The 23,129-nt window shown below is 49.1% G+C and overlaps 1 protein-coding gene across 2 annotated transcripts in view; it reads left to right on the top strand.

Moving 5' to 3' along the window:
* Positions 1 to 23,129, top strand: part of SLC25A13 (solute carrier family 25 member 13) — a 1,524,563-nt gene that overhangs the window by 1,150,506 nt on the left and 350,928 nt on the right. For both annotated transcript variants that reach the window (XM_069648547.1, XM_069648546.1), the window contains exon 12: positions 14,050 to 14,102. In XM_069648547.1, coding sequence (XP_069504648.1) covers positions 14,050 to 14,102 — 53 coding nt within the window. The remainder of the gene's footprint in view (positions 1 to 14,049; positions 14,103 to 23,129) is intronic.

Raw genomic sequence — 23,129 nt, forward strand, 5'->3', positions numbered from 1 at the left:
CACCATTACAGTCATCACAGACCACCGAAACCTGCAATATCTCAAAACAGCCAAGGCCCAGTCCTCCCGCCATTTACGGTGGGCCTTTTTTCTTCGCTGAATATAATTATGTAATCACATTTCGACCAGGAGTCAGAAACGGAAAGGCGGATGCCTTATCTCGCATGGGCATAGATGAAATAGTATATACAACTCCAGACCCAGTACCTATTATACCTGAAGACAAACTCTTGGGTATCACGACAGACTTAACACAAGCAGAACTACTAAAAGAAATCTAACGGACAATGAATCCTGATGCCTACCTCGCATGGCAAACTCGAGGAGAACAATATACCATCAAGGACTATCTACCCTTTTTTAGGGATCGCCTATATGTACCCAAGAAGGAATTACAACAGCATATTATTTCAAACTATCACGATTCACTGATCGTAGGGCATCCTGGGATCGCCAAAACCCTAGGTAAGGTGAAAGAGAACTTTTGGTGGCCTACCTAGCGTAAGGACATCATTCAGTATATTCAGTCCTGCGGTGTCTGCGCACAAAATAAAGCACAGAAACAAAAAGCATCTGGTCTTCTACAACCATTGGACATTCCTCCAGTTCCATGGCACACTCTTTCCCTTGACGTCATCACTGATCTACCTCCAAGCCAAGGGTTCAACACCATCTTTGTAGTTGCGGACTTATTCTCGAAGGTGGCCCATTTTATTCCTCTCAAAGGCCTCCCAGACGCAGCCACTTTAGCAAAAGTGTTTCTGGAGGGCGTGGTTAAGCTACATGGCTTCCCTTCGGTTCTGGTCTCTGATCGAGGCAGCCAGTTTGTTTCAAACTTCTGGAAGAAATGTTGTGCAATGGCGCAGATCGACGTTCGGCTATCTACCAGTCACCATCCCCAAACGGACGGCCAAACCGAGAGAACCAATCAGACACTCGAGCAATATTTACGGTGCATGCTGCACCACGAACAAAGGAATTGGAAAGACCTACTATGGATAGCCGAATATGCATATAACAATTCTTTGCATTCAAGCACGGGACAAACGCCCATCTATACCCTTTATGGCAGACATCCACGTACCTCTGAACTAGACCTTCCAGCGGTAAAGACTCTACACACAACCATTACTCAGGCTTTCAAAAGGGCAAAGGAACACCTTATTCATGCCAAAGAAAATCAAAAGAGATTCGCTGACCAACACCGGAAAAAGGCCCCTGATTGTCAAGTAGGAGACAAAGTTTGGTTAGCCGCTAAATTCGTACCCATCAAGGGAACCCGGACCTTTCATCCCAGATTCTTAGGACCCTATACCATTAAGGCAATTATCAACCCAGCAGCCGTGAAACTGGATTTACCACCTAATCTACACATCCACCTGGTATTCCATGTGTCCCTCCTGAAACCAATGCAACCCGGCACACGGATTGGGACACCACCTAAGCCCATACTTGTTGACGGAGAACCAGAATTTGAAGTCAAAGATATCTTGGACTCTAAATACTCTAGGAGCAAGCTATATTATCTTGTCGATTGGAAAGGATTTGGACCACAAGATAGATCCTGGGAGCCCAGTGAGAATATCCACGCCCCACGGAACTTCCCAACCAAACCTGGGCCAGACAGAAGGAACACCATGGGAGGGGCCTTAGGGGGGAGTGCTGTCACGACCCTCGCCCAAAGCCCCCTCTGGCAAACCCATTGGCCAGGTGGAGTCAGGACTCGGGCCTCTAGAACCTGGCATCCTCTTCAAAAGCCCTCATGGGGCCAGTCCTGGCGCCTATGGTGCAGGCTCATACACCATGAAAAACAAATGTGCTTGGGAACTACTTTATTGTATTGTCAGCCAACATGGAGGCATCCACATAGCTTGGTTCCTAAGAACCAAGCTATGCGGTCTAGTGTTTTGGGTGTGGTAGCCTAGGGACTACTTTACCTGGACTATTTTCTTGGGGCTATTTAAACCACGCCCGAGCAAGACAACAAGCTTCGCGTTACTTTGCAGCTTGCAACGTGACGCTCACCGAGTCCAACTATTCCCTCGAACCTCGGAGAAGCAGAACCTGCAAGGAGACAAAAGGAACATCATTAGCAGCAGCATCTTACCTGCAGTCTTCATCTTTAAACACTCGCAGCTACTGAGAACAGCTTCCTCGAATCTGCACGCCTCCCGGACAGAACGACCTGAAAGAGGAAGATAGAGGCAACATTAAAGAAAGCAGTAGAGACATTTACAAATTACGAACTGCTCAAAAAGCTTACCTGGCTGGTCACCTCTTGGCTGGCACCACTCCGGACATTCCACTCGCGCTGAAGAACACAGCGACCTACAAGGAAGGAAAACACAGGTTAGCAAAGGCAAGACTTTGCAGCGCTGCGCATAGCGCTTACTTACCGCATCATAGCACTCTTAATGCGCCATCATTTACCAGCGGGGCTCAACCAAGCCAGTTTGCCGCGCTGAAGCTCCGCATACCTAAGGGAGAAAAAAGAGACATTTTAAACAAAGAAAGGCATGCAGGATAGCAACAAAACTAAAGAAAGCAATAAGACCTACCTGAACGGGCCGGCGTTAGTGAAGTAACTGGACCGCACTCGCCCATGAAACACAACGCGCCCCTGCAAAGAAGGCAGGACGGAGAGCACGCCTAATTCTACCACAAGGTGAGGAGAGGGCGCCAGAAGGACTGAAATCATATGGGGGTGGAGGGAGGATACTTACCCCAGTCGGTCAGTCTTGAACACAGTCCTCCTGTAATTTCAGGCAGAACCTTCCCTGCAGACCACATCAGGGCAAAGCTGAGAAGCATACCAGCGAGCAACCCGGCTGGGTGGCGTCCCTGTGGATACCAGGTGAGCGTAACAGAAAATCCCTGCGCATTCATGGCGTTGCCTGACATTCTATACCTCCCCACCCGGATGCAGGATCTAGTTGTCCCTGTGTCTACAAGAAAGGAGAAAGTCTTGTCACCCCTATACGTGGTCCCTCCACCGGGTTGGGTGTAATCGATAGGATGGAACACATGTCTTTCTGTGGGTTGTCCTATTGAGGGTATGATGACATTCAGTTCCCTACAAATGGGATGCCGCCCACCACGGTAGTCCCCCCTAGTTTCCTAATGGGAGTCATTCCCATGGAGTCTGTGCGTGTCAATGTCCTGTCGTTTTGTGGTGCTGTGTATGGTGGCTGCGTATTATTCTGCATCTGTGGTGCCTGTGATGTCTGTGAATAAGGCTGTGCTGGTGCCTGCATTTATTGCATCTGTGTCATGGGCTGGTATGTGTTCGGTGTCTGTTCTGGTCGCTGCATCTTCTGGTTCTGGGCATAGTACTCAGTCTATTTCCCCTGATATGTTGGCTGATACTGCATTCCCCCATTCTGCTGCATCCCCCCCTCTGCTCCTACACACTCTGGAGATGTGGCGTATATGTCGGCATACCCAACACTGGGGTGGTTTCTTGGGCGCTTTGAAACAGTATATTCTTATTGTATAAGCACTTAACAAGCAAACAATAATTCAATACATTTGCTTTTGGTCCCAGAGAATCCCTCCGAGCCTTGTTGCATTGGGTGCCTGAACCCGTGGCCCCTAAGAGGCCCCCCTCTTCCTCTGAACTCATTGTGTGCATCCCCCAGCCCCATGAAACCTCCTCCCGCGGGTGACGTTGTGTACTGCCTTTCTAGTGCATTTTGTCCTCCTGTACTTGTTAACACTGCCCCTGCCATGGCATATTTTGATAGTTTCTTCTGCACTAACTTTGCCTCCTCCTACTTTCTTTCCTTGCACTTTTTTTTCGCGTTTTACTGCATTAGCCTGCAATAATGTACTATAGTGAGTTGAATTTCTGATCACGGTTTTGCTTCCATCCTCACCAACTTCTTAAGTTGCTTTTGCACCTGCTCTGGCAACCCTTGACATAGTATATGATAGAATAATCCCACTATCTTGTCCCACAGTTCTCGTGTTTCAAGTCTTCATTTCTCTTGAATAGCCTGATAATACTGTAAGGGGCCATCGTCCTCCCCCGTGCCATGATCGCACTAATGTCTACGGTGTCTGGGTACTGCACCCGTAGAGCTTGCCATATAGCTGCTCAGCAGTTATTAAACAGCGAACCATCGTGCGTCGTGTTCTGGGCGCTTACTCCTGGGTACTCCTTTTCCACACCTCATCGGCAGCCTCTCTGAGAACCGCTGACAGTAAACCTTTCATGTCCCCCCACCGCTAATGTCTTACCTGCTGTGAGTCTTTCCATCTCGTATATCCATTTCTCCGCTCCTGCAGTAGCTTACACCTCAAGTTGTCTGTTGCCATGGTATGTACTTAGGTTGCCCTTCTCCAGTAAGTGGAACTGTGTCAGTCAGATCTCCTTCTTCCAGTGTCTTTGGTGGCAGTGAACACCCTCACTAATTCTCCCCTCCTGCGCGCTGGAAGGTCTCTGAGCATCTGTGTATATGGGGTAACACTGCCGATGCTGTGCGATGTAGCTCTAGGACGATGTCCCCTTGTCACCCACAATCCACCCTCGTCTTTGTCTAATCCCCCTATCGTGTCTCAGTGCGTGCCCTTCCCTACACTCCCTTGGGCAGACTTTCCTAGTCTCTCATCCTCACTTCCTCCGAAGTCATCGTCCAACCCGGTGTCTCTGCCGTCACTGTCAATGTTGTCTTGGAAGCTTAGCCTTCTCAACACTGTGCCTCCCTGCTGCCCTCCTTCTACATTGATCATGCTCCTGCAGTCCCCCCCTCACGGAGGACCTGGTATTGCTTTTGCTTGGCAGCGTAGCTGTCCTATCACACCACATGTTTCGCTCTCTATCTACTTGATCTTCCCTGTCCAGGTCATCTTCAAAACGTGCTGAACCCAGCTTAATCATTAGGTCTCTCACTGTGCGCTCTTCCTCTTCCCTGCGCCCTGCTCTCTTACGAGCCGCTCTATTTCTAACTTTCTCTTCTCCCTCTTCATCTGTACTTGCCTTTCCCTTTCTTCGTCTTCCCTTGCCATTTCCTCAAGCTTTTGATGTTTCTGTATCTCTCATTCGCATTCTTACGCTTCTGCCTTCTGTTTTTCTCTTTGCACCCTCTTGCGTTTTTCCTTTTCCTTATTGTCTCGTCTGCCTACCTCTGCCCTTTCCCTTCCTTCACCCATATCCTTACAACCCTTTGCTTCGTTTTTTGGTCCTCCCGCTGCTACCACTGTCTTCCCATCTGATTTAAGCAATATCTGACCTCCCACCCACTCATTCGATGCTATATTCTCCAGTCCTTCCTGTTTCCCCTCCGTTTCAGGTTTTTTCCTTCATGCGGAGGAGCATCCAGGCCGGGACATGTCCCTTATAGCGCTTCCACAGCCGTTGGAGGTGACCGAACTGCTGGCACAAGAGGACAGTGCTGTGGACCGACGTGACCCTGGAAGTGTTGTTGTGTCTGCCGGGAAAGGCACGCTGATGAGGTTGGTTGGTGCATTAACATCTGCACTCAGACGGCGTGCCGACCAGCTGACTTGCGGGCGAGTACGGCGTAGCTCAGTGGCGAGTCAAGGATGTCTACAAGAGCTGAGCTGTTATGCTGAGGGCATTTCAGAGGTGCGTCTTAGCAACACTTTTGAACAGCATAAGGAGTTTGGAGATCTATTTCAGGGCGGTCAACAGGGGCACAGGAAGGTATGTCTTGTGAGGGGCAAGAGGCATTAAGCCGATGTCGGCTGCCTGAGCACAGCAAAGGTTTGCCGTATGGAGGGACCAGATGGATATTTTCCAGGAGTGTGCTGTGTGTGCAGCGAGGGCTCTGTATGGTGGTCACGTCTGTCCACCATGCAACAGATTTGTGGGAAATCTTAAAGAATTCTACCCTGATTTGTGTAACTTTCACATGCAGCTCAAAGATCTCAGTGTTATGGATGAGGAATAGTTGTGTGGCATGAGTCCTGTTTCTGTCAAAACTGTTGTCTCTGTGTTGTGGCCTCAGGAATATTAGTCAGTTGGTTGGACTTTGGGTTTTTAATTTGTGGAAATGTTGTTGCGTTCATGTTGTGGCCTTTTCTGTTTAGGTTGTATGTTAGGGCGCTGCTGGAGCAAATAGATACTGTAAAGGTTCCTCCTGAACTTGGGTGCGGGGTGTGCACTGACACATTCTGGGGCATTTTTCCCAATGGGACATGGGGATGTGGATTTGGGTCATTTTGTACATTTGGTTCATGTATTGTAACATTGCCTTTCCTCTTCAGGGAGTTTCATGGACCTGTTTTTGGGTCTCGCACATGGACATGTGGGTGCTGGGTTACATGAGTTCTGCATTGCCCCTTTGTTTTCTGTTTCTTTTCTATTTTGGACATGCGGGTGTGCGGCAAACGCTGGAATGCAAGCGCTGGAACTCAAGCGCTTGAACTCAAAATTTTAGTTTTGGTTTCATTGTTTGGATAAAGCATATTACATGTAGTTGCATCGTTTTTTTGTTTTATGTGTTCTTCGTAGGGGATTTTCCCCTGGTAGATTTGGCACATTTCTCAGAATGGCCAGTTGGGCCCTCGAGTTTTGTGGTTTTGCAGTGAGGTGATGGGGGGTCCAGAATGGCCGGGTGGGTTCTGAGAGTTTAGTGTTTTTGTAGTGATATACTTCCAGGTTGGTGTGTTTGTTGTTTTGTATCAAGCAATTTCTCCCCTATCATCTTTCCCAGACGTCAGGCTCAGGTCATGGACTTGTATGGGTTGTGTTGTACCTAGCATTTTTCATCCTCATGGTTTGCCTGCTTACTGGGAGTCGCATTGTGGGGTTTGCTTTGTGTGTATGGAATGTGCTGTAGGATTTTGTGTGTGGGTCTGTGATTGGTGGAATGTTAAAGGAGGGAGTGGAGTTGGTGTGTGAGTTGTGAGTTCCAATTGGTGTTGGAATTCCAATAGGTTGGTGTGTTTGTGACGTGTTTCCATTTGGTAGTTGGAGCTGGAGTTTGGGTTTAATTTGCTTTTGGAATCTTCTGTTTTGGTGTTGGATGTTTTCACATCTAGGCGTACCAGTTCCAGTGGTCCATTTTTCTCTTGGCCGTGTTCAGGTTTGTTTGGCAATTCTAGTTAACAGGTTTTGTTGTTGGCATCAAGGCATGTTCCAGTTTTTTCTTACTGGAACATGTGCATCTTAAGGCGGTCACGGCATGAAAGGCCATCAAAGGGTTTTCATGGGGTCATCTAGGCGGGTATGACTTTTACGGTGTGTTGGTATTGTGGTGGGGCTCGAGTATGTCTCCACTGTTTTTCTGTTGCTTGGCATGCACAGGTCGGGGAGTTTTGTTGGTGGTCTTAATTGGTCTGCATGCTGGCCACACGTGGATTGTGCGAGAATTGATTTGTAGTGTTGTAGATTTTATCCTTTTGTTTATTATTAGGGGGGGAGAAGTGTTGTAATGAGCATCTGTATGTGGGTGCAGAATGTTCTGATGTCACATGGAGGATGGGGTCTTGGTGTGACTAGGTTCTATGGGTTCTCACAGTGACAGTTGGAGTCGCTGTGCTGGCTGGGGTGGATGTCCCAGTATTTCGTTCCATCTATCTTACCTGTGCTCACATTCATGGAATAAACGTACCCAACTACGTACCTCCTGACACCAACGTGTTGTGTGAGCCTGAGAACCCCATTACTTCAGGTTCCAAGTACCTACCGGCACCAAAGACGTTCCTCCGCAAAGCTGAATATAACAGGGATACCGGGAAGCCAAAGGGGACGCGTTCTAGCATCAGAGACACTCGCCACAGTACCTATGACAAAACTGGGAAAACCAAGTTGATACATTTGAACTGTGTCCATGTGACAGAGAAGTCTAGAAATCCCAAAGAGTGAGAGAAATAGAAATGGTCTATCATTACCTTGGGTAAAGGGGAAAGTAAACCCTTTTGCAAGACTAAGAGTCTAGAAGAACAGAGAGAGACAATTATGCATTAAAGAACAGAGACGTTCCTAGGATAAAAATTGTACAAGAAAGTCCACATGAGGAAAAGCTAAATGATAATTATCCATAAAACAAAAGCCCCAGAAGAGAAGGCACTGGAACCGAATATTCAGAAACCTATAACCCAGAACAAAAGATGCTACCAAGGGGAAAGAAAAACCCCATCAAAGAGGAGAGAAAGCCCATCAGTACCATAACGGAACTACAGGAGCTGATACAAAGGATATCAAGAGACTATTTGAAAACGGTATGATAACCAGGACTCTAAAAGAAGTGGAAATGTTAAAGCACAACAATCAGGAGAAGGGAGTCATTGTCCTGACCTTAGTTGATTAAACTAGAGGTAGAGTCAGATAGGTTAGTTTTGCACCGCAGACTTATTTCTTTTGGACATTGACTCACCACTGACGATCATCTTAGTTAAGTAGGTAGGGAACACCCCATAGCGATAGGGAAAGATGGGCCTTATTCTTATTTCCTTAATAAATACAATGTAAAAATGTCCTTGGAGTGTCAGCGTCATCCTTCTGATCTGCTATTTTCCCTATAGGACACTCAGAGAGAATTGTTTCCTTCTCCCATGGCAAGAATAAACAGTCTATGGCTTCCTACTTCTTTATGTTGTACCGAAAGTTGTCTGTCCACAAACTCGGACACCTCATGACTTGCAAAATGGTCTTGTTCGCACCTCATTGGCCCAACTGTAACTGGTTATCAGACCGACTGAAAATGATTGACTCCAGCCTGGTTGCTCCTAGATCAGGTGGACCTCCTCTCCAACAACAGGGCATGGTCCTACATCTCTCTTCGCTATTGAGGAACTTAAAAGCTTAGGTTCTTTGAGCCTACTATTTGTAAAGTCTTGGACAGTCTCAGTGAAAACTTGACATAATCAAGATAGCATAGAAGCCTCATACCAAGGCATATCACCCCAGAAATTGGCAATGTTTTGTTACTGTTGTCTCAATAGTAACATTAGCCCCTACAGGCAACCCTGGCATCAGGTTTGTTCCTTCCTCTCAACCCTTGCAAAATCTTGCATTTTCTAGACTCTTGAAGCACACCTTTTTGCTCTTTATGAGAACCAGAGCTCCGGTGACCATAGTTTCTGGGGGAAGGTGAGGAAATAGAAAATGCCTCTGAGGAGGTGAAGCTGATAGTGAGCCTTCATGTCAAGATCAGCCTTATGAGGCGAGAAGGAGAGAGAGGAGTCGAAGATGACACCCATGTTTTTAGCCTCACAGAAGGGTTAGGGGAGGGGTACCCAGAGAGGGTGATCAGAGTTTAGGAGGAAAGGAGGGAGTAGGAGTCCCATGAGAAGGATCTCAGTCTTACTGCTGTTAAGCCAGAGATCATTAGCAACACCATATGCCTGAATAGCAGTCCTGAATGAGAGCAGAAGGAGAGAAGGAAGAGGATAGGAAGCTGAAAGGAGAGCTGTGTCATCAGCATAATGCTAGAAATGAGTAGAGAAGGTGATCAGATGGGCAAGGTAAAGGTTGAAAAGCCACGGCAAGAGGATAGTGCCCTGAGGGATGTCACAAGTTGAGAGTAAGGTAAAGGAGAGAAAGGAGCCCAGTTGAACTTGGGAGGTCCGATTTGAGAGGAAAGAGGTTAACCAATCCAGTGCCCGGTCTGTGATGCCCAGGGTATCACAGTGCCAATTTATCAGGATGGTTTCATTGACCGTGTCAAAGGCAGAGGACAGATCAAGCAGAATAAGGGCGGTAGGAGATTTGGAATCAAGGTTTGAGAGCAAGTCATCCCGGTGTACAGGACAGTGGTTTCGGTGCCTCTGGCTGCTCTGAAGCCAGACTGGTGGTCATGAAGCCAGCCAACAGGTTCAGTGTGATGGATTAGTTGGGAGATGACCAACTTCTCCAGGAGTTTGCCCAAGAAGGGGGTAGTGGAGATAGGGCAGTAGTTAGCTGGGCAGGAAGGATCCGCAGAAGGCTTTTTTAGGAGGGGGTGCTCGAGGGGTGAAGGGAAGGAGCCAGTGGCAAAAGTGGTAATAGAACTCGGCCAAAGAGGGGAGCGTGAGAGGCAATGTTGTCCTTGATAGTTCTAGATGAGCATGGAAGCACCTGTTTGGAGGAGACTTTCATAGAGCAGACTGTCTTGGTGACCTCATCCGGTGCTATTGGTAAGGAGGAGAGTAGGATGGAGGTAGAGGGGTGGCTGAGGGGGGGGCATGCATGCATGCAGGCGGAGGAGGTAGGGGAATAAAGGAGCGATAGGACCGGATTTCCTGGGTTTTGGATGGGCAATGGGTGGTCAACGACATGCAGAGGGCCTGAGAGGGAAGAGGAGAACTGGAGACTGCAGTAGGATTGGCAAGTTCCTTGCAGATTTTGAAGAATTCAGCTGTGTTCTTTGTAGCCCCAGAGATGCGAGATTTGATGTGGACCTGTTTCTTGAAGCGGATAGAGATTCTGCATTGCCTTTGGCGCAGGCGACAGGCCAGTTTGTCAGAGGATGTGCTAGAAGCAGCGGTATTACCCGAATTGTTCGTTTACAATTGTTCGAATGACACAATTGTTCGAATAATAGGGGTCCTAATTGACCTTCTGCACAATTGACCGTATGGTCATTTTAATATATATTATGGATTGGGTTGGTGTAATAATAATATAAGGGGATTGGGAGGGGGTTTGGGATGGGGGTTGGATTGGGTGGGGGGCTGCGGGGGGTTTCCCCCTGCATATATATCCTAATTGACCGTTTAAATTCGGTCAATTGTGCAGAAGGTCAATTGTTATTCGAACAATTGAAATTCGAACAATTCGTATACAACCAGAAGCAGCCACTTCCGTTCTACAACTTTGCATTTGCGTTTCAACGAGGCTAAGTCTGGATGGCAGGGGCAAGGATGTCAAGAGTGTTGGAGAGGAGAGATGAAGGTTAGCAGGAGCTGAGTCAGTGTGAGAGTGAATATTAGGAGTGCAAGGGTGAAGGAGGCACCAAACGCAGCTACTGACACCCGCCTCATCGATCAAATGACGAAGAAGGAAACTGGCAGTGCGGGCAGAAGCTTAGCCAAGGAGTCCTGGAGCTTCAGATGGGAGGAGAGCAGAGAATGGTCAGACCAGGAGAAAGGAGTAGTGAGAGGGAGATATGAACGGTGGTGAGCGCATCAAAGGTGTGACCGGCTGACTGGGTTGGGCCAGAGGAAAGAATGGTGAGTGAGAGAGTTGCAGAAGTTGTGAAAGTGTAGAGCGGCTGCATTGGGAGAATCCAGATGGATATTGAAGTCTCCAAGGAGTAGAAGCTTAGAGGATGAGGTCAGCAAAGAGGAGGCGAGGACGACCCACTCTGATAGAAAGGGGGAAGGGGTCGGCCCAGGAGGTCTTTAGATGTTAGTGAGAGTGAGTTAGAGGGTAGGAGAGATGCAAAGCTTGCAGTCAAGACATTCAAAGGAGGAATATGATTTTGTGGGTATGATGGAAGCAGGGACCCATTCAGGGTAGACGAGGACGACTTCGCCTCCGGACCAGTTAGACCTGGGCTTTGAGAGCATTATGTAGCCCTCAGGAAGGAGAGTGTCAAAAGCAGTGACAGAGCTGGCATTGAACCACATCTCAGTGAGACTGAGGACGTCAAGCTCAAAGTCTTCAAGGAGGTGACCGATGTCAGAGGAGGGTTTGACAGCAGAGCGAGAATTGAGGGCAGCTAGGTGAAGCTGGTTGCCACCTTTACGGTCTTCCGCTGCAGGGTACAGGGGTGAGGTACACACGTTGGTGGGGGCAAGAGGCCAGAGGTGTGGCAGCCGGAGGAATGGCAGGAAAAGGGAGGAAGCTAATGAAAGACAGAAGATGCCTATCAAGAGCTAGGTTGGGCTGAGAATTGTGGCCCATGATTGTGCAATTCTGGTAGACATTAATGATGCACCTAGAAGATAGGAAGTGTGCCAAGAGAATTTTCCACCTGGTTCCACCATTAATGGGCGAGGATAAAAAGGGAGAGAGGATAGAGACCATATGGAGGAGTCCATAGGTCAGGAGAGGGGGGACAGTAAGTCGGATGCTAGTAATAGACTGCCTGGAGGGAAACATTGATGTAGGCATCAGCAATGGCAATCCTGCATTGTGGACCAGGAGTGATTTCTTAAATATTTTCCTTCCAGGCTTCGAAAGAGGGGTAGGAACGGTAATATAGTAGTAATTAGAGTAGATAGGAGAGATAGAGCACACCATAGTTACAAGGGGCTGGGGCGCATATGAAGGAACTGCACAATGCACGAGGAACTCGCCAGGCGGCCTAGCAGCAAGATAGGTGAAGAGGAGTCCCAGGCAACAAATTAAACAAGTAAAACATTAAAACAAGGGTAATGAGGAATAGGGCGTAGGATACAAAGGGAACGGTGAGCAAGAACAGTTCACAATGTGGAGGTGCAGCAAATAGGCAGCAAGACAAGTGCCACGCGTCAAAAAGCAACAGCTGAAATAGTGAGAAAAGGGGTAATGGAGATAGGGCCTGGGTTAGAGAATGCAGCAGGGGGGGCATGAGCAATTTAGCATGTAGATGAGGGGGCACAACCATTTAAGTGAACATCCAGAGATCACAATCAAGGTAAAGGTATAGGCGTAGCAAATTCAAACAGCTGTGTTACAAATAGTACTCATATTAGCATTTCCCATTCAGCGAGAGCAAAGGAATTTGCGCAGCATGAGGATTAAGAGCAACAGGGAAGGTTTACAGGATACAGTCAAATTGCTAAATTTTGAAAAAGCAGAATTCAGAAATACCAAGATTTGAGGTACAGAAAATACAGTCAAATTGCAACAGTTTGAATAACAAGCAAAATTCAGTATTACACAGATTTGAGTTATAGAAAATACAGTCAAATTGACATAGTTTGACTAAGAAGCAGAATTCAGAAATACCCAGATTTGAGTTACAGAAAATACAGTCACATTGACACTGCTTGAATAAGAAGCAGAATTCAGTAATACCCAGATTCAATTTTCCAAAAATACAGAGCGCACATTAGACTGAGCAAACGGATATAAAAATGCCCACATGTATGCTACATGAAACCAGATGCAGTTTCATAACTATATATTAAGAATTTAATATAGTCTTTTTTCATGTTTATGCTGTGGACAGTAAGAGTGGGATTTTGCCTTTCTTTTTATAGTGAAAGTATATAAACAATGGGACAATGCTTTCACAATGTGAGAACCAGAGAGAAAGGGAGAAGGAGAACACACAGGAGATTTGTTTTCAATTGAAGAAAGTTTTCAATTGACCTGAAAGGTTATAGCAGTTGGGTAACATGATAGACTTTGTGAATTTCCATTAGATCTGGTCATCTAGTGCTTTTGTTAAGTACAGGACATGCTTTCTGATTTTTCTTCTTTCTACCCACAAGTCCACCCACTTGACTTTCTATTCATTGTGTTAGGTTTAAATTGTGTTGTAAAACCTTTTATTTCTCCAGTGTAATATGTGGCTGAAGAACAAAAACACATTGTCCACAATGCAGTGGTTATGAGGAGCAATTTGGTACTAACTTTCCGCGTTGGCAAACTATGAATATTTCTTTTTACATTATGAGCTCAACGAGTTTTAAAAATAGTTTCTCATTCTTCATCTGTTTTCCAAAATTTAAAACCATTGTCTGGGAAACCTGTGAAGAGAGTGTTTTCACATTACAGATCTAGCAGGGCATGTGCCAGTGAGTTATTACTTTTAGAGTAATTCTTAGTAGTTATATATCAGTAGCAGTCTTCTGTCAAAAGATTCCTATACATTCATCCGATTCTTCAACTTATTTTCTTCTTAAATTTGCAAGACTCAACTATTTGTAATATTTACAATGCAAATTGTCTCTCTTTTATATTGGAGACATAACTTTTAAGGGTAAATCGAATCTCAGAGGATGTGTAGGTTGCCTCTAGCTTTTTTAAATGTAATTAATGATGTTCATATAAACCAGTGAATGTCATTTAGGCTTTCATGGTGAACTTTCCAATTCAAATGTTTTCATTAAGTCTAATAGCAGAAAATTGCTGATATCCTGATCCACATGTGGTGCTATTGATCCCTGCTTTTTGATGCAAATTAATAAGATAGTCAAACATTCTTATTTTTTCTTTTTCTCTTTTAGGTCTCCTGCCACAACTTTTGGGAGTCGCCCCTGAGAAAGCCATAAAACTTACAGTAAGTCATTGTGGTGGTTGTGTTTGTCCATTTTTAGATTCAGGTAAATTTGACACGAACTGTCACATCAGATAGCTTGACAATGCAGTGCCATCTTCTAAATTAATAGTGTGACTAGGTAATTACATGTTTTAAATAAATGTTTGCAAATAGTCCAGATATGTTAGTCCAGATATGTTTGATTTGTATATTTACTCTTTAAGGGAAGATTTATTGCATTCACCATGTATGTGGTATGAAGATGGAGATTTCAGAACACCAATGTATAGAGATTAGTCTTATTCCTCTCTTTTTTGCTGCTTTTGAAAATAGCATTTACCCCTAAACACGTCCTTCAGAAATATATTTGAATGCTGCCCTGATTTGTAAAATGGGTCAAAGATGAAAGTTGACATATTGGCTAACATTCCTGTATGTAATGGGCCAATAAGTAATTCATGTGGACTTAAAATGTTTTTTTAACAAATGTTTAAGTGGAAAATTGTGCATAGACCACTAGATGAGGATACACAATTAAAAATGTGCTCTTTTAGCTAGACCATAATGCTGCTGTGGCTCAATGGCAATTGTGCATTTTTCCTTGCGCCAGACAGTGATGTCTTTGCATCCTCGAGGCATGAAGTGCAAGCTTGCTCTCTGAACCCTTCTTGCCTTATGCTGCAGCACGAGTCATCAAAGGACTCTGCAAATACAACCACATAACCCAACCCTCATCGAACTGCACTGGCTCCTGCTGCAAGCCCAGATATTCAAATCCTTATGCCTCATCTACAAAGCTGCCACTCTGATGTCACCAAGCCACATCACTGAAAAACTCAGGATCTCTCGTGGCCTACGATCCACAAGGGTAAGGAAATGTGCACACATGACTGCCACCGGTGCAGGAAGGAAAGAACCGGAAGACAGGCCTGCTGTCTATGCCCAAGACTCTGGAACCTCCTCATGGTCAACATCACACTTGCCTCCTCACTTCTAAGCACGGAAAGAAGCTCAAGACCCTTCTTTTAAAGGAATAGTTCCTCTTTAACAACAGTTCCTCCCTAACAACAGGTCCATACACCCTCTAATACCCACCTAAACTGAGTGGGTGATCTGCTCCTCACTGTTTCCTCCCCTGGTTGCTTGTAGATTACTTGCTGCCAAATTTCTCTCCTCTCCCTTTCCTGTTGTTAGCTTCCCACTCCCTTGGTTCTCTGCTTTCTCCAGCATGGGGTCTGGCATGGATTCACATGCTCATGAATATTCCCCGTCATCAGGCGGGGAATCCTCGGTAAAGAAAAATCAGTATAAGTTTCGTTTCTGATCTGTCTTTCGTAGTAGTAACCAATCACTGATCTCTGCGTCATACTGACCACAGCCAATGACTGCCATCTCCCTAAGCCCCGCCTCTGGCAGCCATCTTCAGATTTTTACCGCACGTTCTTCAAGTGTTGGGATCCTCGTGCTATTGCTCTCGAGCTGTAGTGCTTTTTTTCACACTTTTTCTTAAGAAAATGTTCTCTTTTTCGGTCAAAAGAGCCTCAAGCTCCACCGTTTCTTTATCCGATCAACGGGGACCCGTGTCGGATTCTTCTACGCCCCTCAAGGGTGTGAAGATTTCGTCGAGCCACGCTTTTGGAGGACTCGAGAAGTTTCTCAGGCCCATCTCGATCATGGCTCAGGAGAAGGGAAGCTCGACGCCCGGAAAGCTGTTCAGGGACTGCCCTGGATGCCAGCTTCAGAATGTCTTTAAGGAGGACGAACACTCCCTTTGCCTCTACTGCCTGCATGAGGACAAGACGCACGTGGAGAAGGACTGTGCGTTTTGCGGCAATATGTCGGAGCGGACCATGAAGGACCGCCATCTGCGTCTCGCCAACTGGCTGGAAGGGAAGAGCCCGTGAGGCGAGAAGAAGAAGAAGAAGTCTGAGTGGTCTTCTAAGACCTTTGTGGGTGCCCCGGTGACGGGGGTCCAACAGAAGGCCAAGCACCGCGAGTCCGCTGGCACCGGGAGCGGCGAACGGTCGGGCTCTACGGGCGCCAGGCAGGGCGCATCCTCCCCGGCGCCATCAACCACGAGCCAACGCTCTGGCTCGGGTAAGAGGAAGGCCGAGCACCCGGCGAAGCTCCTGGAGAGGCCCCGGTCGAGCTCGAAGGCCCCATCGGAGGGGGAGCGAAGCGGTGACCCCCCCCCCCCCCAAGGAGAAGGCGGTGAGCGCACCTAAGGTGGTGAAAGCCTTGATCCACCCGGCCAAGGCCTCTATCGAGACAGTCGCGGCAGCCCTGGCTCAGCCTGTGGAGGCTACACCAGTGGTGGCGACCTCGGGGCCCAGTGTCTCCCTGCCACCGCGGAGGGAGTCCTCTTTCATGCCCATCGACAGGACCCCTGTGAAACCTCCGACGGAGAAGAAAAGGGGGGGGCAGGAGGTCGTTGTGGATTCGGCCTCAACCTCTGAGGAGGAGCTGATCGAAGTCTTAGGCCACGGCGTTGGCGTGGAAGAAGACCAGCCCGTCGGGAGGGACCCCGACGTAGGAGACGACGAGAATGTTGAGGGTGCCGACGGGGCTCCTGACCGCCCGTCGGAATCCCCTCAACCAGTGCCGCAAGACAACTCGGCGGCCATTTTGTTGGCTATACAGTCCTTATGCTCAGAGATAAGGACGAGATTGCCGTTACCACCAACGGAGGAACCGCTCCCGACGGGGGACCCGGAGCCAGGCCCTTCTGGGAGCCCTCTTCCTAAATGAAGAAGGATTTATCCTCCACCTCCTTTTCAACCATCGCGCCCTGCTCAGCCCTCCTCCACGACCCGTGGGGATGATACAGGGACTGACACGGCCGCGACGGGTACAGACGACGAGGTTTACGACGAGGATCTCCCGTCGTCACCTCCTCCCCGGGCTTCCCCGCCCGACGAGATTGGATCGTTTCACGCCATGATCGCCAGGGCATCCAAGCTTTTCCAGCTCTGCCCGGAAGAGAAGAAGAAGGAAGGTTTCCTTTATCAACGGCGCGAGACCAAGAGGAAGACGGTCCTCGCTGTACCTCTACTGGACGATATCTGGGATGAGGGTCTCGCCCTCCTCAAGAACCCATCCACAACGCCTGCAAGAAGTGATCGGTACGAGAAGAAGTACCGGGTCCCTGACGCAGCCCCCTTGTGCCTTCGGGCACAGCCGACCCCGGACTCGGTCGTCTCCGCCGCGGCCAGAAAGAAAGCGGGGGGGGCCTCGGCCTCTACGTCAACCTCCCCGCCGGACGGCGAGGGAAAGAAATTGGACACGATGGGACGCAGAGTCATATCATCGGCAGCAACGACTATTAAGGCTGCCAACGCCTTGGCTATCATAGCCCGCTATGACAGGGAATTGTGGTACAAAATCGCCCCCCTGCTGGACTTCTTACCAGACGACAAGAGGGCAGAGGCCCTAGAGATCTTGCAGGAAGGAGAAGTGGCGTCGGACCACGCCATTACGATAGCGACGGACATCGCTGACACTGGATTTCGCCAGTTGGGCAACGGCGTGTGCCTTAGGCGGCGTGGATGGCTCAAGGCAACTGACTTCCGTCAGGACGTGCAGACCAGAGTCTTGGACATGCCGTTCGACGGGAGCAACCTGTTGGGGAAAACAGTGGACGATTCCCTACAAGCCATCAAGACGGACACAGAGACGGCCCGGGCTCTTGGTGTTCTCCAGCAACGACGGCCGCCCTTTCGGAGCGGCGGAGGCAAGCAGAGTGCCTCCAAAGGTTCCGGCGGCGGATTTTCCACCTATCGTCAAGCGGCCCGTTCGTCGTCGCAGGAAGCCTACAGGGAACGAGGCAAGTCGGGCGAACCCCGCCGTCGTCGCCAAGGAGGACAAGGCGGCAAAGCCTCGTCGAAGCAGGACTGAACCGGCCGTGGGGTCGGGCCCCCACCGAAGCACCCCAGTGGGAGGCCGGCTGGCGAGCTTCGTCAGCGTGTGGGAGTCCATCTCCACCGACCGTTGGGTGCTGGACGCCCTGGCCCAGGGTCACGCGCTCAAGTTTCTAAAGAAGTGCCCGCGCGTCCCCCCCCCCCCGTGGCCAGGAAGGAACATCACGTCCCTCAACTTCTCTTGGAGGTAAAGGCGATGCTCAAGAAAGGCGCCATCGAGCTCGTCCCAAAGAGGCTTCGGGGCTCCGGAGTTTACTCAAGATACTTCCTCGTGAAGAAGAAGACGGGAGGATGGCGTCCCATCCTGGACCTACGACGACTGAAGAAATTCATCAAGGCACAGAAGTTCAGGATGGTCACCCTCCAGCACGTCCTGGGTCAGCTGGAGGAGGGCGATTTCCTGTCGTCGTTGGATTTGGAGGATGCTTACTTCCATATCCCCATCCTAAAGGGACACCGAAAGTTTCTCAGATTCGTGGTCCAAGGGCGTCACTACCAGTTCAGAGCCCTTCCCTTCGGATTGAGGTCGGCACCCAGGGTGTTCACCAAGTGCCTCGCACCAGTGGCGGCGCGGCTGCGCCTGGAGGGGATCCACGTCTACCTCTACCTGGACGACTGGCTCATCCGAGCAAAGACGAAGGAGCTCACCGCGGAGCACACGGCGAGGACCGTCCAACTACTCACGGATCAGGGATTCTCCATAAACTACGCCAAGTCCCACCTGGTGCCCGCGTAGGACGCATTGTTTCTGGGAGCAAAGCTCGACACAGTGTCACTTCTGGCCTCTCCGTTGGAGTAAAGGACGAGGGCCATCTTGGGCAAGGTGCAGCGGATGCTGGTTGCGGACGCGGCCAGGGTGAGGTCCATCAAGTCCCTCCTCGGAATGATGTCTTCTTGCATTTATCTCATCCGCCTGTGCAGGCTTCGGATTCGCCCGTTACAGGAGTTCCTGGACGCTCGCTGGATTCAGTCGACATCAGGAAGCAGGGCGGTACCAGATCCCCAGCCCTGTCCAAGGAGGTGCAGGATCTGTGGCATTGGGCCGTCGCCCAAGGGATGTTTCTGGTGCCGTTTCATCTAGCAGGAATAAAAAACACCATCGCCGACTCGCTCAGCAGAGAGCTGCGCCACGAGTGGGAACTACGACAGGATCTAGTGGACCGCCTCTTCCGACGGTGGGGCACACCCCAGATCGTTCTGTTCGCGATGGCGACGAACTCCAAGTGCCGGAGGTTCGCCAGCAGGTTTCCCCAGCCGAGGAGCATGGGCGATACTTTCTCGTTCCCCTGGGAGGGCCTGTTCCTATATGCATTCCCTCCATTGCCGCTACTGATCCGGCTCATCAACCAGCTGAAGAGGTCACAGTGCAGGCTGATCCACGTCGCACCTACGTGGCCGAGGCAGATATGGTTCCCGGACCTTCTGGACTTGTCAGCGTCCCCGTCAGTCAAGCTGCCAGTGGACGTGGATCTTCTCTCCAGGGAAGGAGGCGCCATCCTCCATCACGACCCGAAGTCGCTGAACTTGCAGGCCTGACTCCTGCAGCGTTAGTGTTTGGAGGTTACGACATACCGGCCGACTGCAGAAAGGTTCTTGCAAAGGCCAGGGCGTCCTCAACTCTTAAATGCTACGGACACAAATGGAAGAGGTTCTCTGTCTGGTGCCACGCACAGAAGATTAACCCTCTACGGATTACGGCTCCCCAGGTACTGCCGTACCTTCTGACGCTGGCCAAGGCTGGACTGGCGCACGCTTCCATCAAGATTCATCTTGCTGCGATCTCCCGATACACCAGAACCACGGGACGGACGTCTTTGTGGTCTCGTCTGGTGAAAGAATTCATGAAGGGACTGTTCAGATCGTTCCCGCCGGTGAAGGCCCCTGCCCCGGCGTGGGAGCTCAACGTGGTGCTGACCAAGCTCATGGGACCTCCGTTCGAGCTTCTGCACTCAGCTCCGTTGAAGTTCTTGTGGAAAACAGCGTTTCTTGTGGCCATCACCTCCGCACGACGGGTGGGAGAGATCCAGGCCCTTTCCTGCAAGCCCCCGTACTTGACTTTTCACGACACGAGGGTAGTGCTCAGGACGCACCCCTCCTTGATGCCCAAGGTGCCGTCGGACTTCCACCTCAACGAACCCTTGGTGTTGCCTGTTTTCTTCCCGTCGCCTTCGTCGCCGGCTGAAAGGACTTTGCACTTGCTGGATGTGGCTAGAGCGCTGAAGTTCTACGTGGTGTCATGATCTCTGCTTCCAAAAGGTCAGGGTTTTCCCAACTCCCTTGGAAGCAGATCCATAACCCAGGTTCCGAGTGCCAACCAGTCCCAATTGGGACCTTTTGGACCCAGTCCTGGCGCCAGTGGCACCAGGCTCATAAATATGCCCAGTCCCAGCGCTGGAAGCGCCGGGCTCATAATGCTTGGGTGGACTTACCTGCAGCAGACCATGCTGCTTACTTGCCTGCCAGTTGAGCCTCTGATCCTCTTCTGTTTGGAACTACTTTTCCTGTTGGGTGGGGCAGGAGCCACTCCCTAGATTCAGAACACTGGAACTCTTCTGGAAAGCAGGAACTCTTTTCTTACCTAGGCGTGGCTGTGGAAGGAGACACCTAAGCACTACAGGAGGCTATTTAAACCACACCCGATGGATGAATCTTGCTTTGCGTTATTCTGCATCCTCTGCAGCAGAACGCTCATCGTGTCTTCTGCATCTGATCCTGGGCCTAAGGAAAAAGGCTTACCATCCTGAATCCAGTCTTCAGCAACACCTATAAAGACAAGAAAGAACAGGTTAGCATTACGGTCTTCAGTGACAGCTCTTCACTTACCTGGTCCATCGGCTGTCACCAACGCCTCGCGCTGCATTCCGGCATCTGAAAGACAAAAGCTTACCAACTCTTCGCACGCTCCGGAGGCCTTCGGCGCTGCATCCCGCATCTGAAAGACAAAACAAGGTGCGTTTAAAGACATTGGGGAACTTTAATACTCACGTGCCATTACTCCTTTCCACATCTAACCCAGTGGGTATTCCGGCACCCTGCAGCCGCTCCGAACTTGTACCTGCAAAATAAAAAGACAGTTAGAGCGCATCGTGAAGCAGGCAACAAGCGCTTACTTACGTGCTTCCAGGCGCTTCTATTCATCACACGGGCTCCATCTTCAACTCACTTCAGCCCGTCATCCGCCATCGCCGGAACCCTGCAAAACAAGAGACATCATTACTGAAGACTTTAAAGACATTAGAATTACTCGAAACTTACCGTTCGTGCAGTAAACGACGGACAGCAGTCCTCTGAAGTCAAGAGGCCTGCTCCCCTTATCCAGTGAAGAAACTGGTTACAGCACCCTGCCCCGAGGCAGATGGAGAGCACAGCGTTCACTTACCTAAGGTGAGAGCGTTAACCTTTGGGGTTCTACAGGAGAAGAGAAAGGGAAGAAGAGAGAGACATTCAATAACCCAGTTCCTTAATCCCATATTTTCTATCTGCAGACATCTTACCCTTCGAGTCAGACATACAGTGCACCGAGGTCCAGCCCAAAGAGCCAGCCATGTGTTACACATCACCTTTGAAGATACGGTATACGCCCAGTCAAGACCGGCGCCTCTACGGGAATCAGGTGAGCGTTACACGTGGACCGCACGAAGAGTTTTCGGAAGACGTCACAACTTTTTATGAACTTTGGACCTGTCAATCGGGGGAAGGCTCTCTCGAAGGCTTCCATTTCCAGATGGCTCTCCGGCTGTATCATGTACTATCATCGGTTGGCAAACTGACCGCTGCCTGGCCGTCCGAGAGCCTATTCCACCAGAGCGATCGCAGCTACCACAGCGTTCCTATCTGGTGTGCCCTTGCTGGACATCTGGAGGGCTGCTACGTGGAGGTCGACGCACACCTTCACGAAATTCTACTGCATCGATCGGGATTCCAGGGAGGAGTCCAGGGTCGGCCAAGCAGTGCTGCGCAACCTGTTCGCCTAAGGTGAGCCTGGTGAGGAGGTAAGAATTGCTTATTGTTGAGTTTTGGATGTAATGCTTAATGTTGAGCCTTTGCCACCTCCCGTGGTTGTGCATGTGTGTACTGCTATGTATTCTTTTATTCATGAGCATGTGAATCCATGCCAGACCCCATGCTGGAGAAGGAACATGTTACTTACCTGTAACTGTTGTTCTCCAGCATGGGTCTGGCATGGATTCACATGCAAACCCTCCCGCCTACCCCTCTGCGGCTCTTCACCTGGTCATACTGCCACTTCACGTGCTACCAAATCTGAAGATGGCTGCCAGAGGCGGGGCTTAGGGAGATGGCAGTCATTGGCTGTGGTCAGTATGACGCAGAGTTCAATGATTGGTTACTACTACGAAAGACAGATCAGAAACTAAACTGATACTGATTTTTCTTTACCGAGGATTCCCAGCCTGACGACGCGGAATATTCATGAGCATGTGAATCCATGCCAGACCCATGCTGGAGAACAACAGTTACAGGTAAGTAACTTGTTCCTTCCTCCCTGTGTTCTTCTCCCTATGATTGTAAAGTGCTCTGTTTATTCCTGAAGGTTGGTCTGCGCTCAATAAATACCCAAATGATAATAATGAAAGCCTCCGATTCGCTTCTCTGCAAAATGTTGTACATAAGTACATCTGCGTATGATCTCTCTCTTGTCTATCACTCAGGCTATTGTACCCTTTTTGCAAAAGCCTGAAGCCGGGTAGAGAGTCTCTCGGAACTCCATATGCCACCTTTATGGGGTCAAATCACCAAATTGTTAGCTTTCCGGCCCACAGAGCCGCCTTATCCCCTCTCTTTCTGCACCTCTCCAGGGACTTCGCAAACTTTAGAATTTTTAAAATCACTAAGCCACAAACGTTACATTAACAATCTCACTGTTACAGCAACATTTTAAACTGTAATAGTCTGATTCATATTTGAGTAGTAGTATTTGGTAAACAGCACCAAAATTCATATTTTAGCAGATTGGAGTTGATATGCGGTAGCATGCCAAGAGACAGCTACACAATTAGTTGGGATCAAAACATTCAAGTTGAGCACTTTCCAGAAGTAAAATCTGGTTTCTCAGTGCACAAACAAGTGTAGGCATTTTTGTAAAGTTTGTAAATGAGTATCAGAGACATTT

Source organism: Ambystoma mexicanum, chromosome 2q, assembly GCF_040938575.1.
Source record: "Ambystoma mexicanum isolate Mex_15411 chromosome 2q, UKY_AmexF1_1, whole genome shotgun sequence".
Lineage (NCBI taxonomy): Eukaryota > Metazoa > Chordata > Amphibia > Caudata > Ambystomatidae > Ambystoma > Ambystoma mexicanum.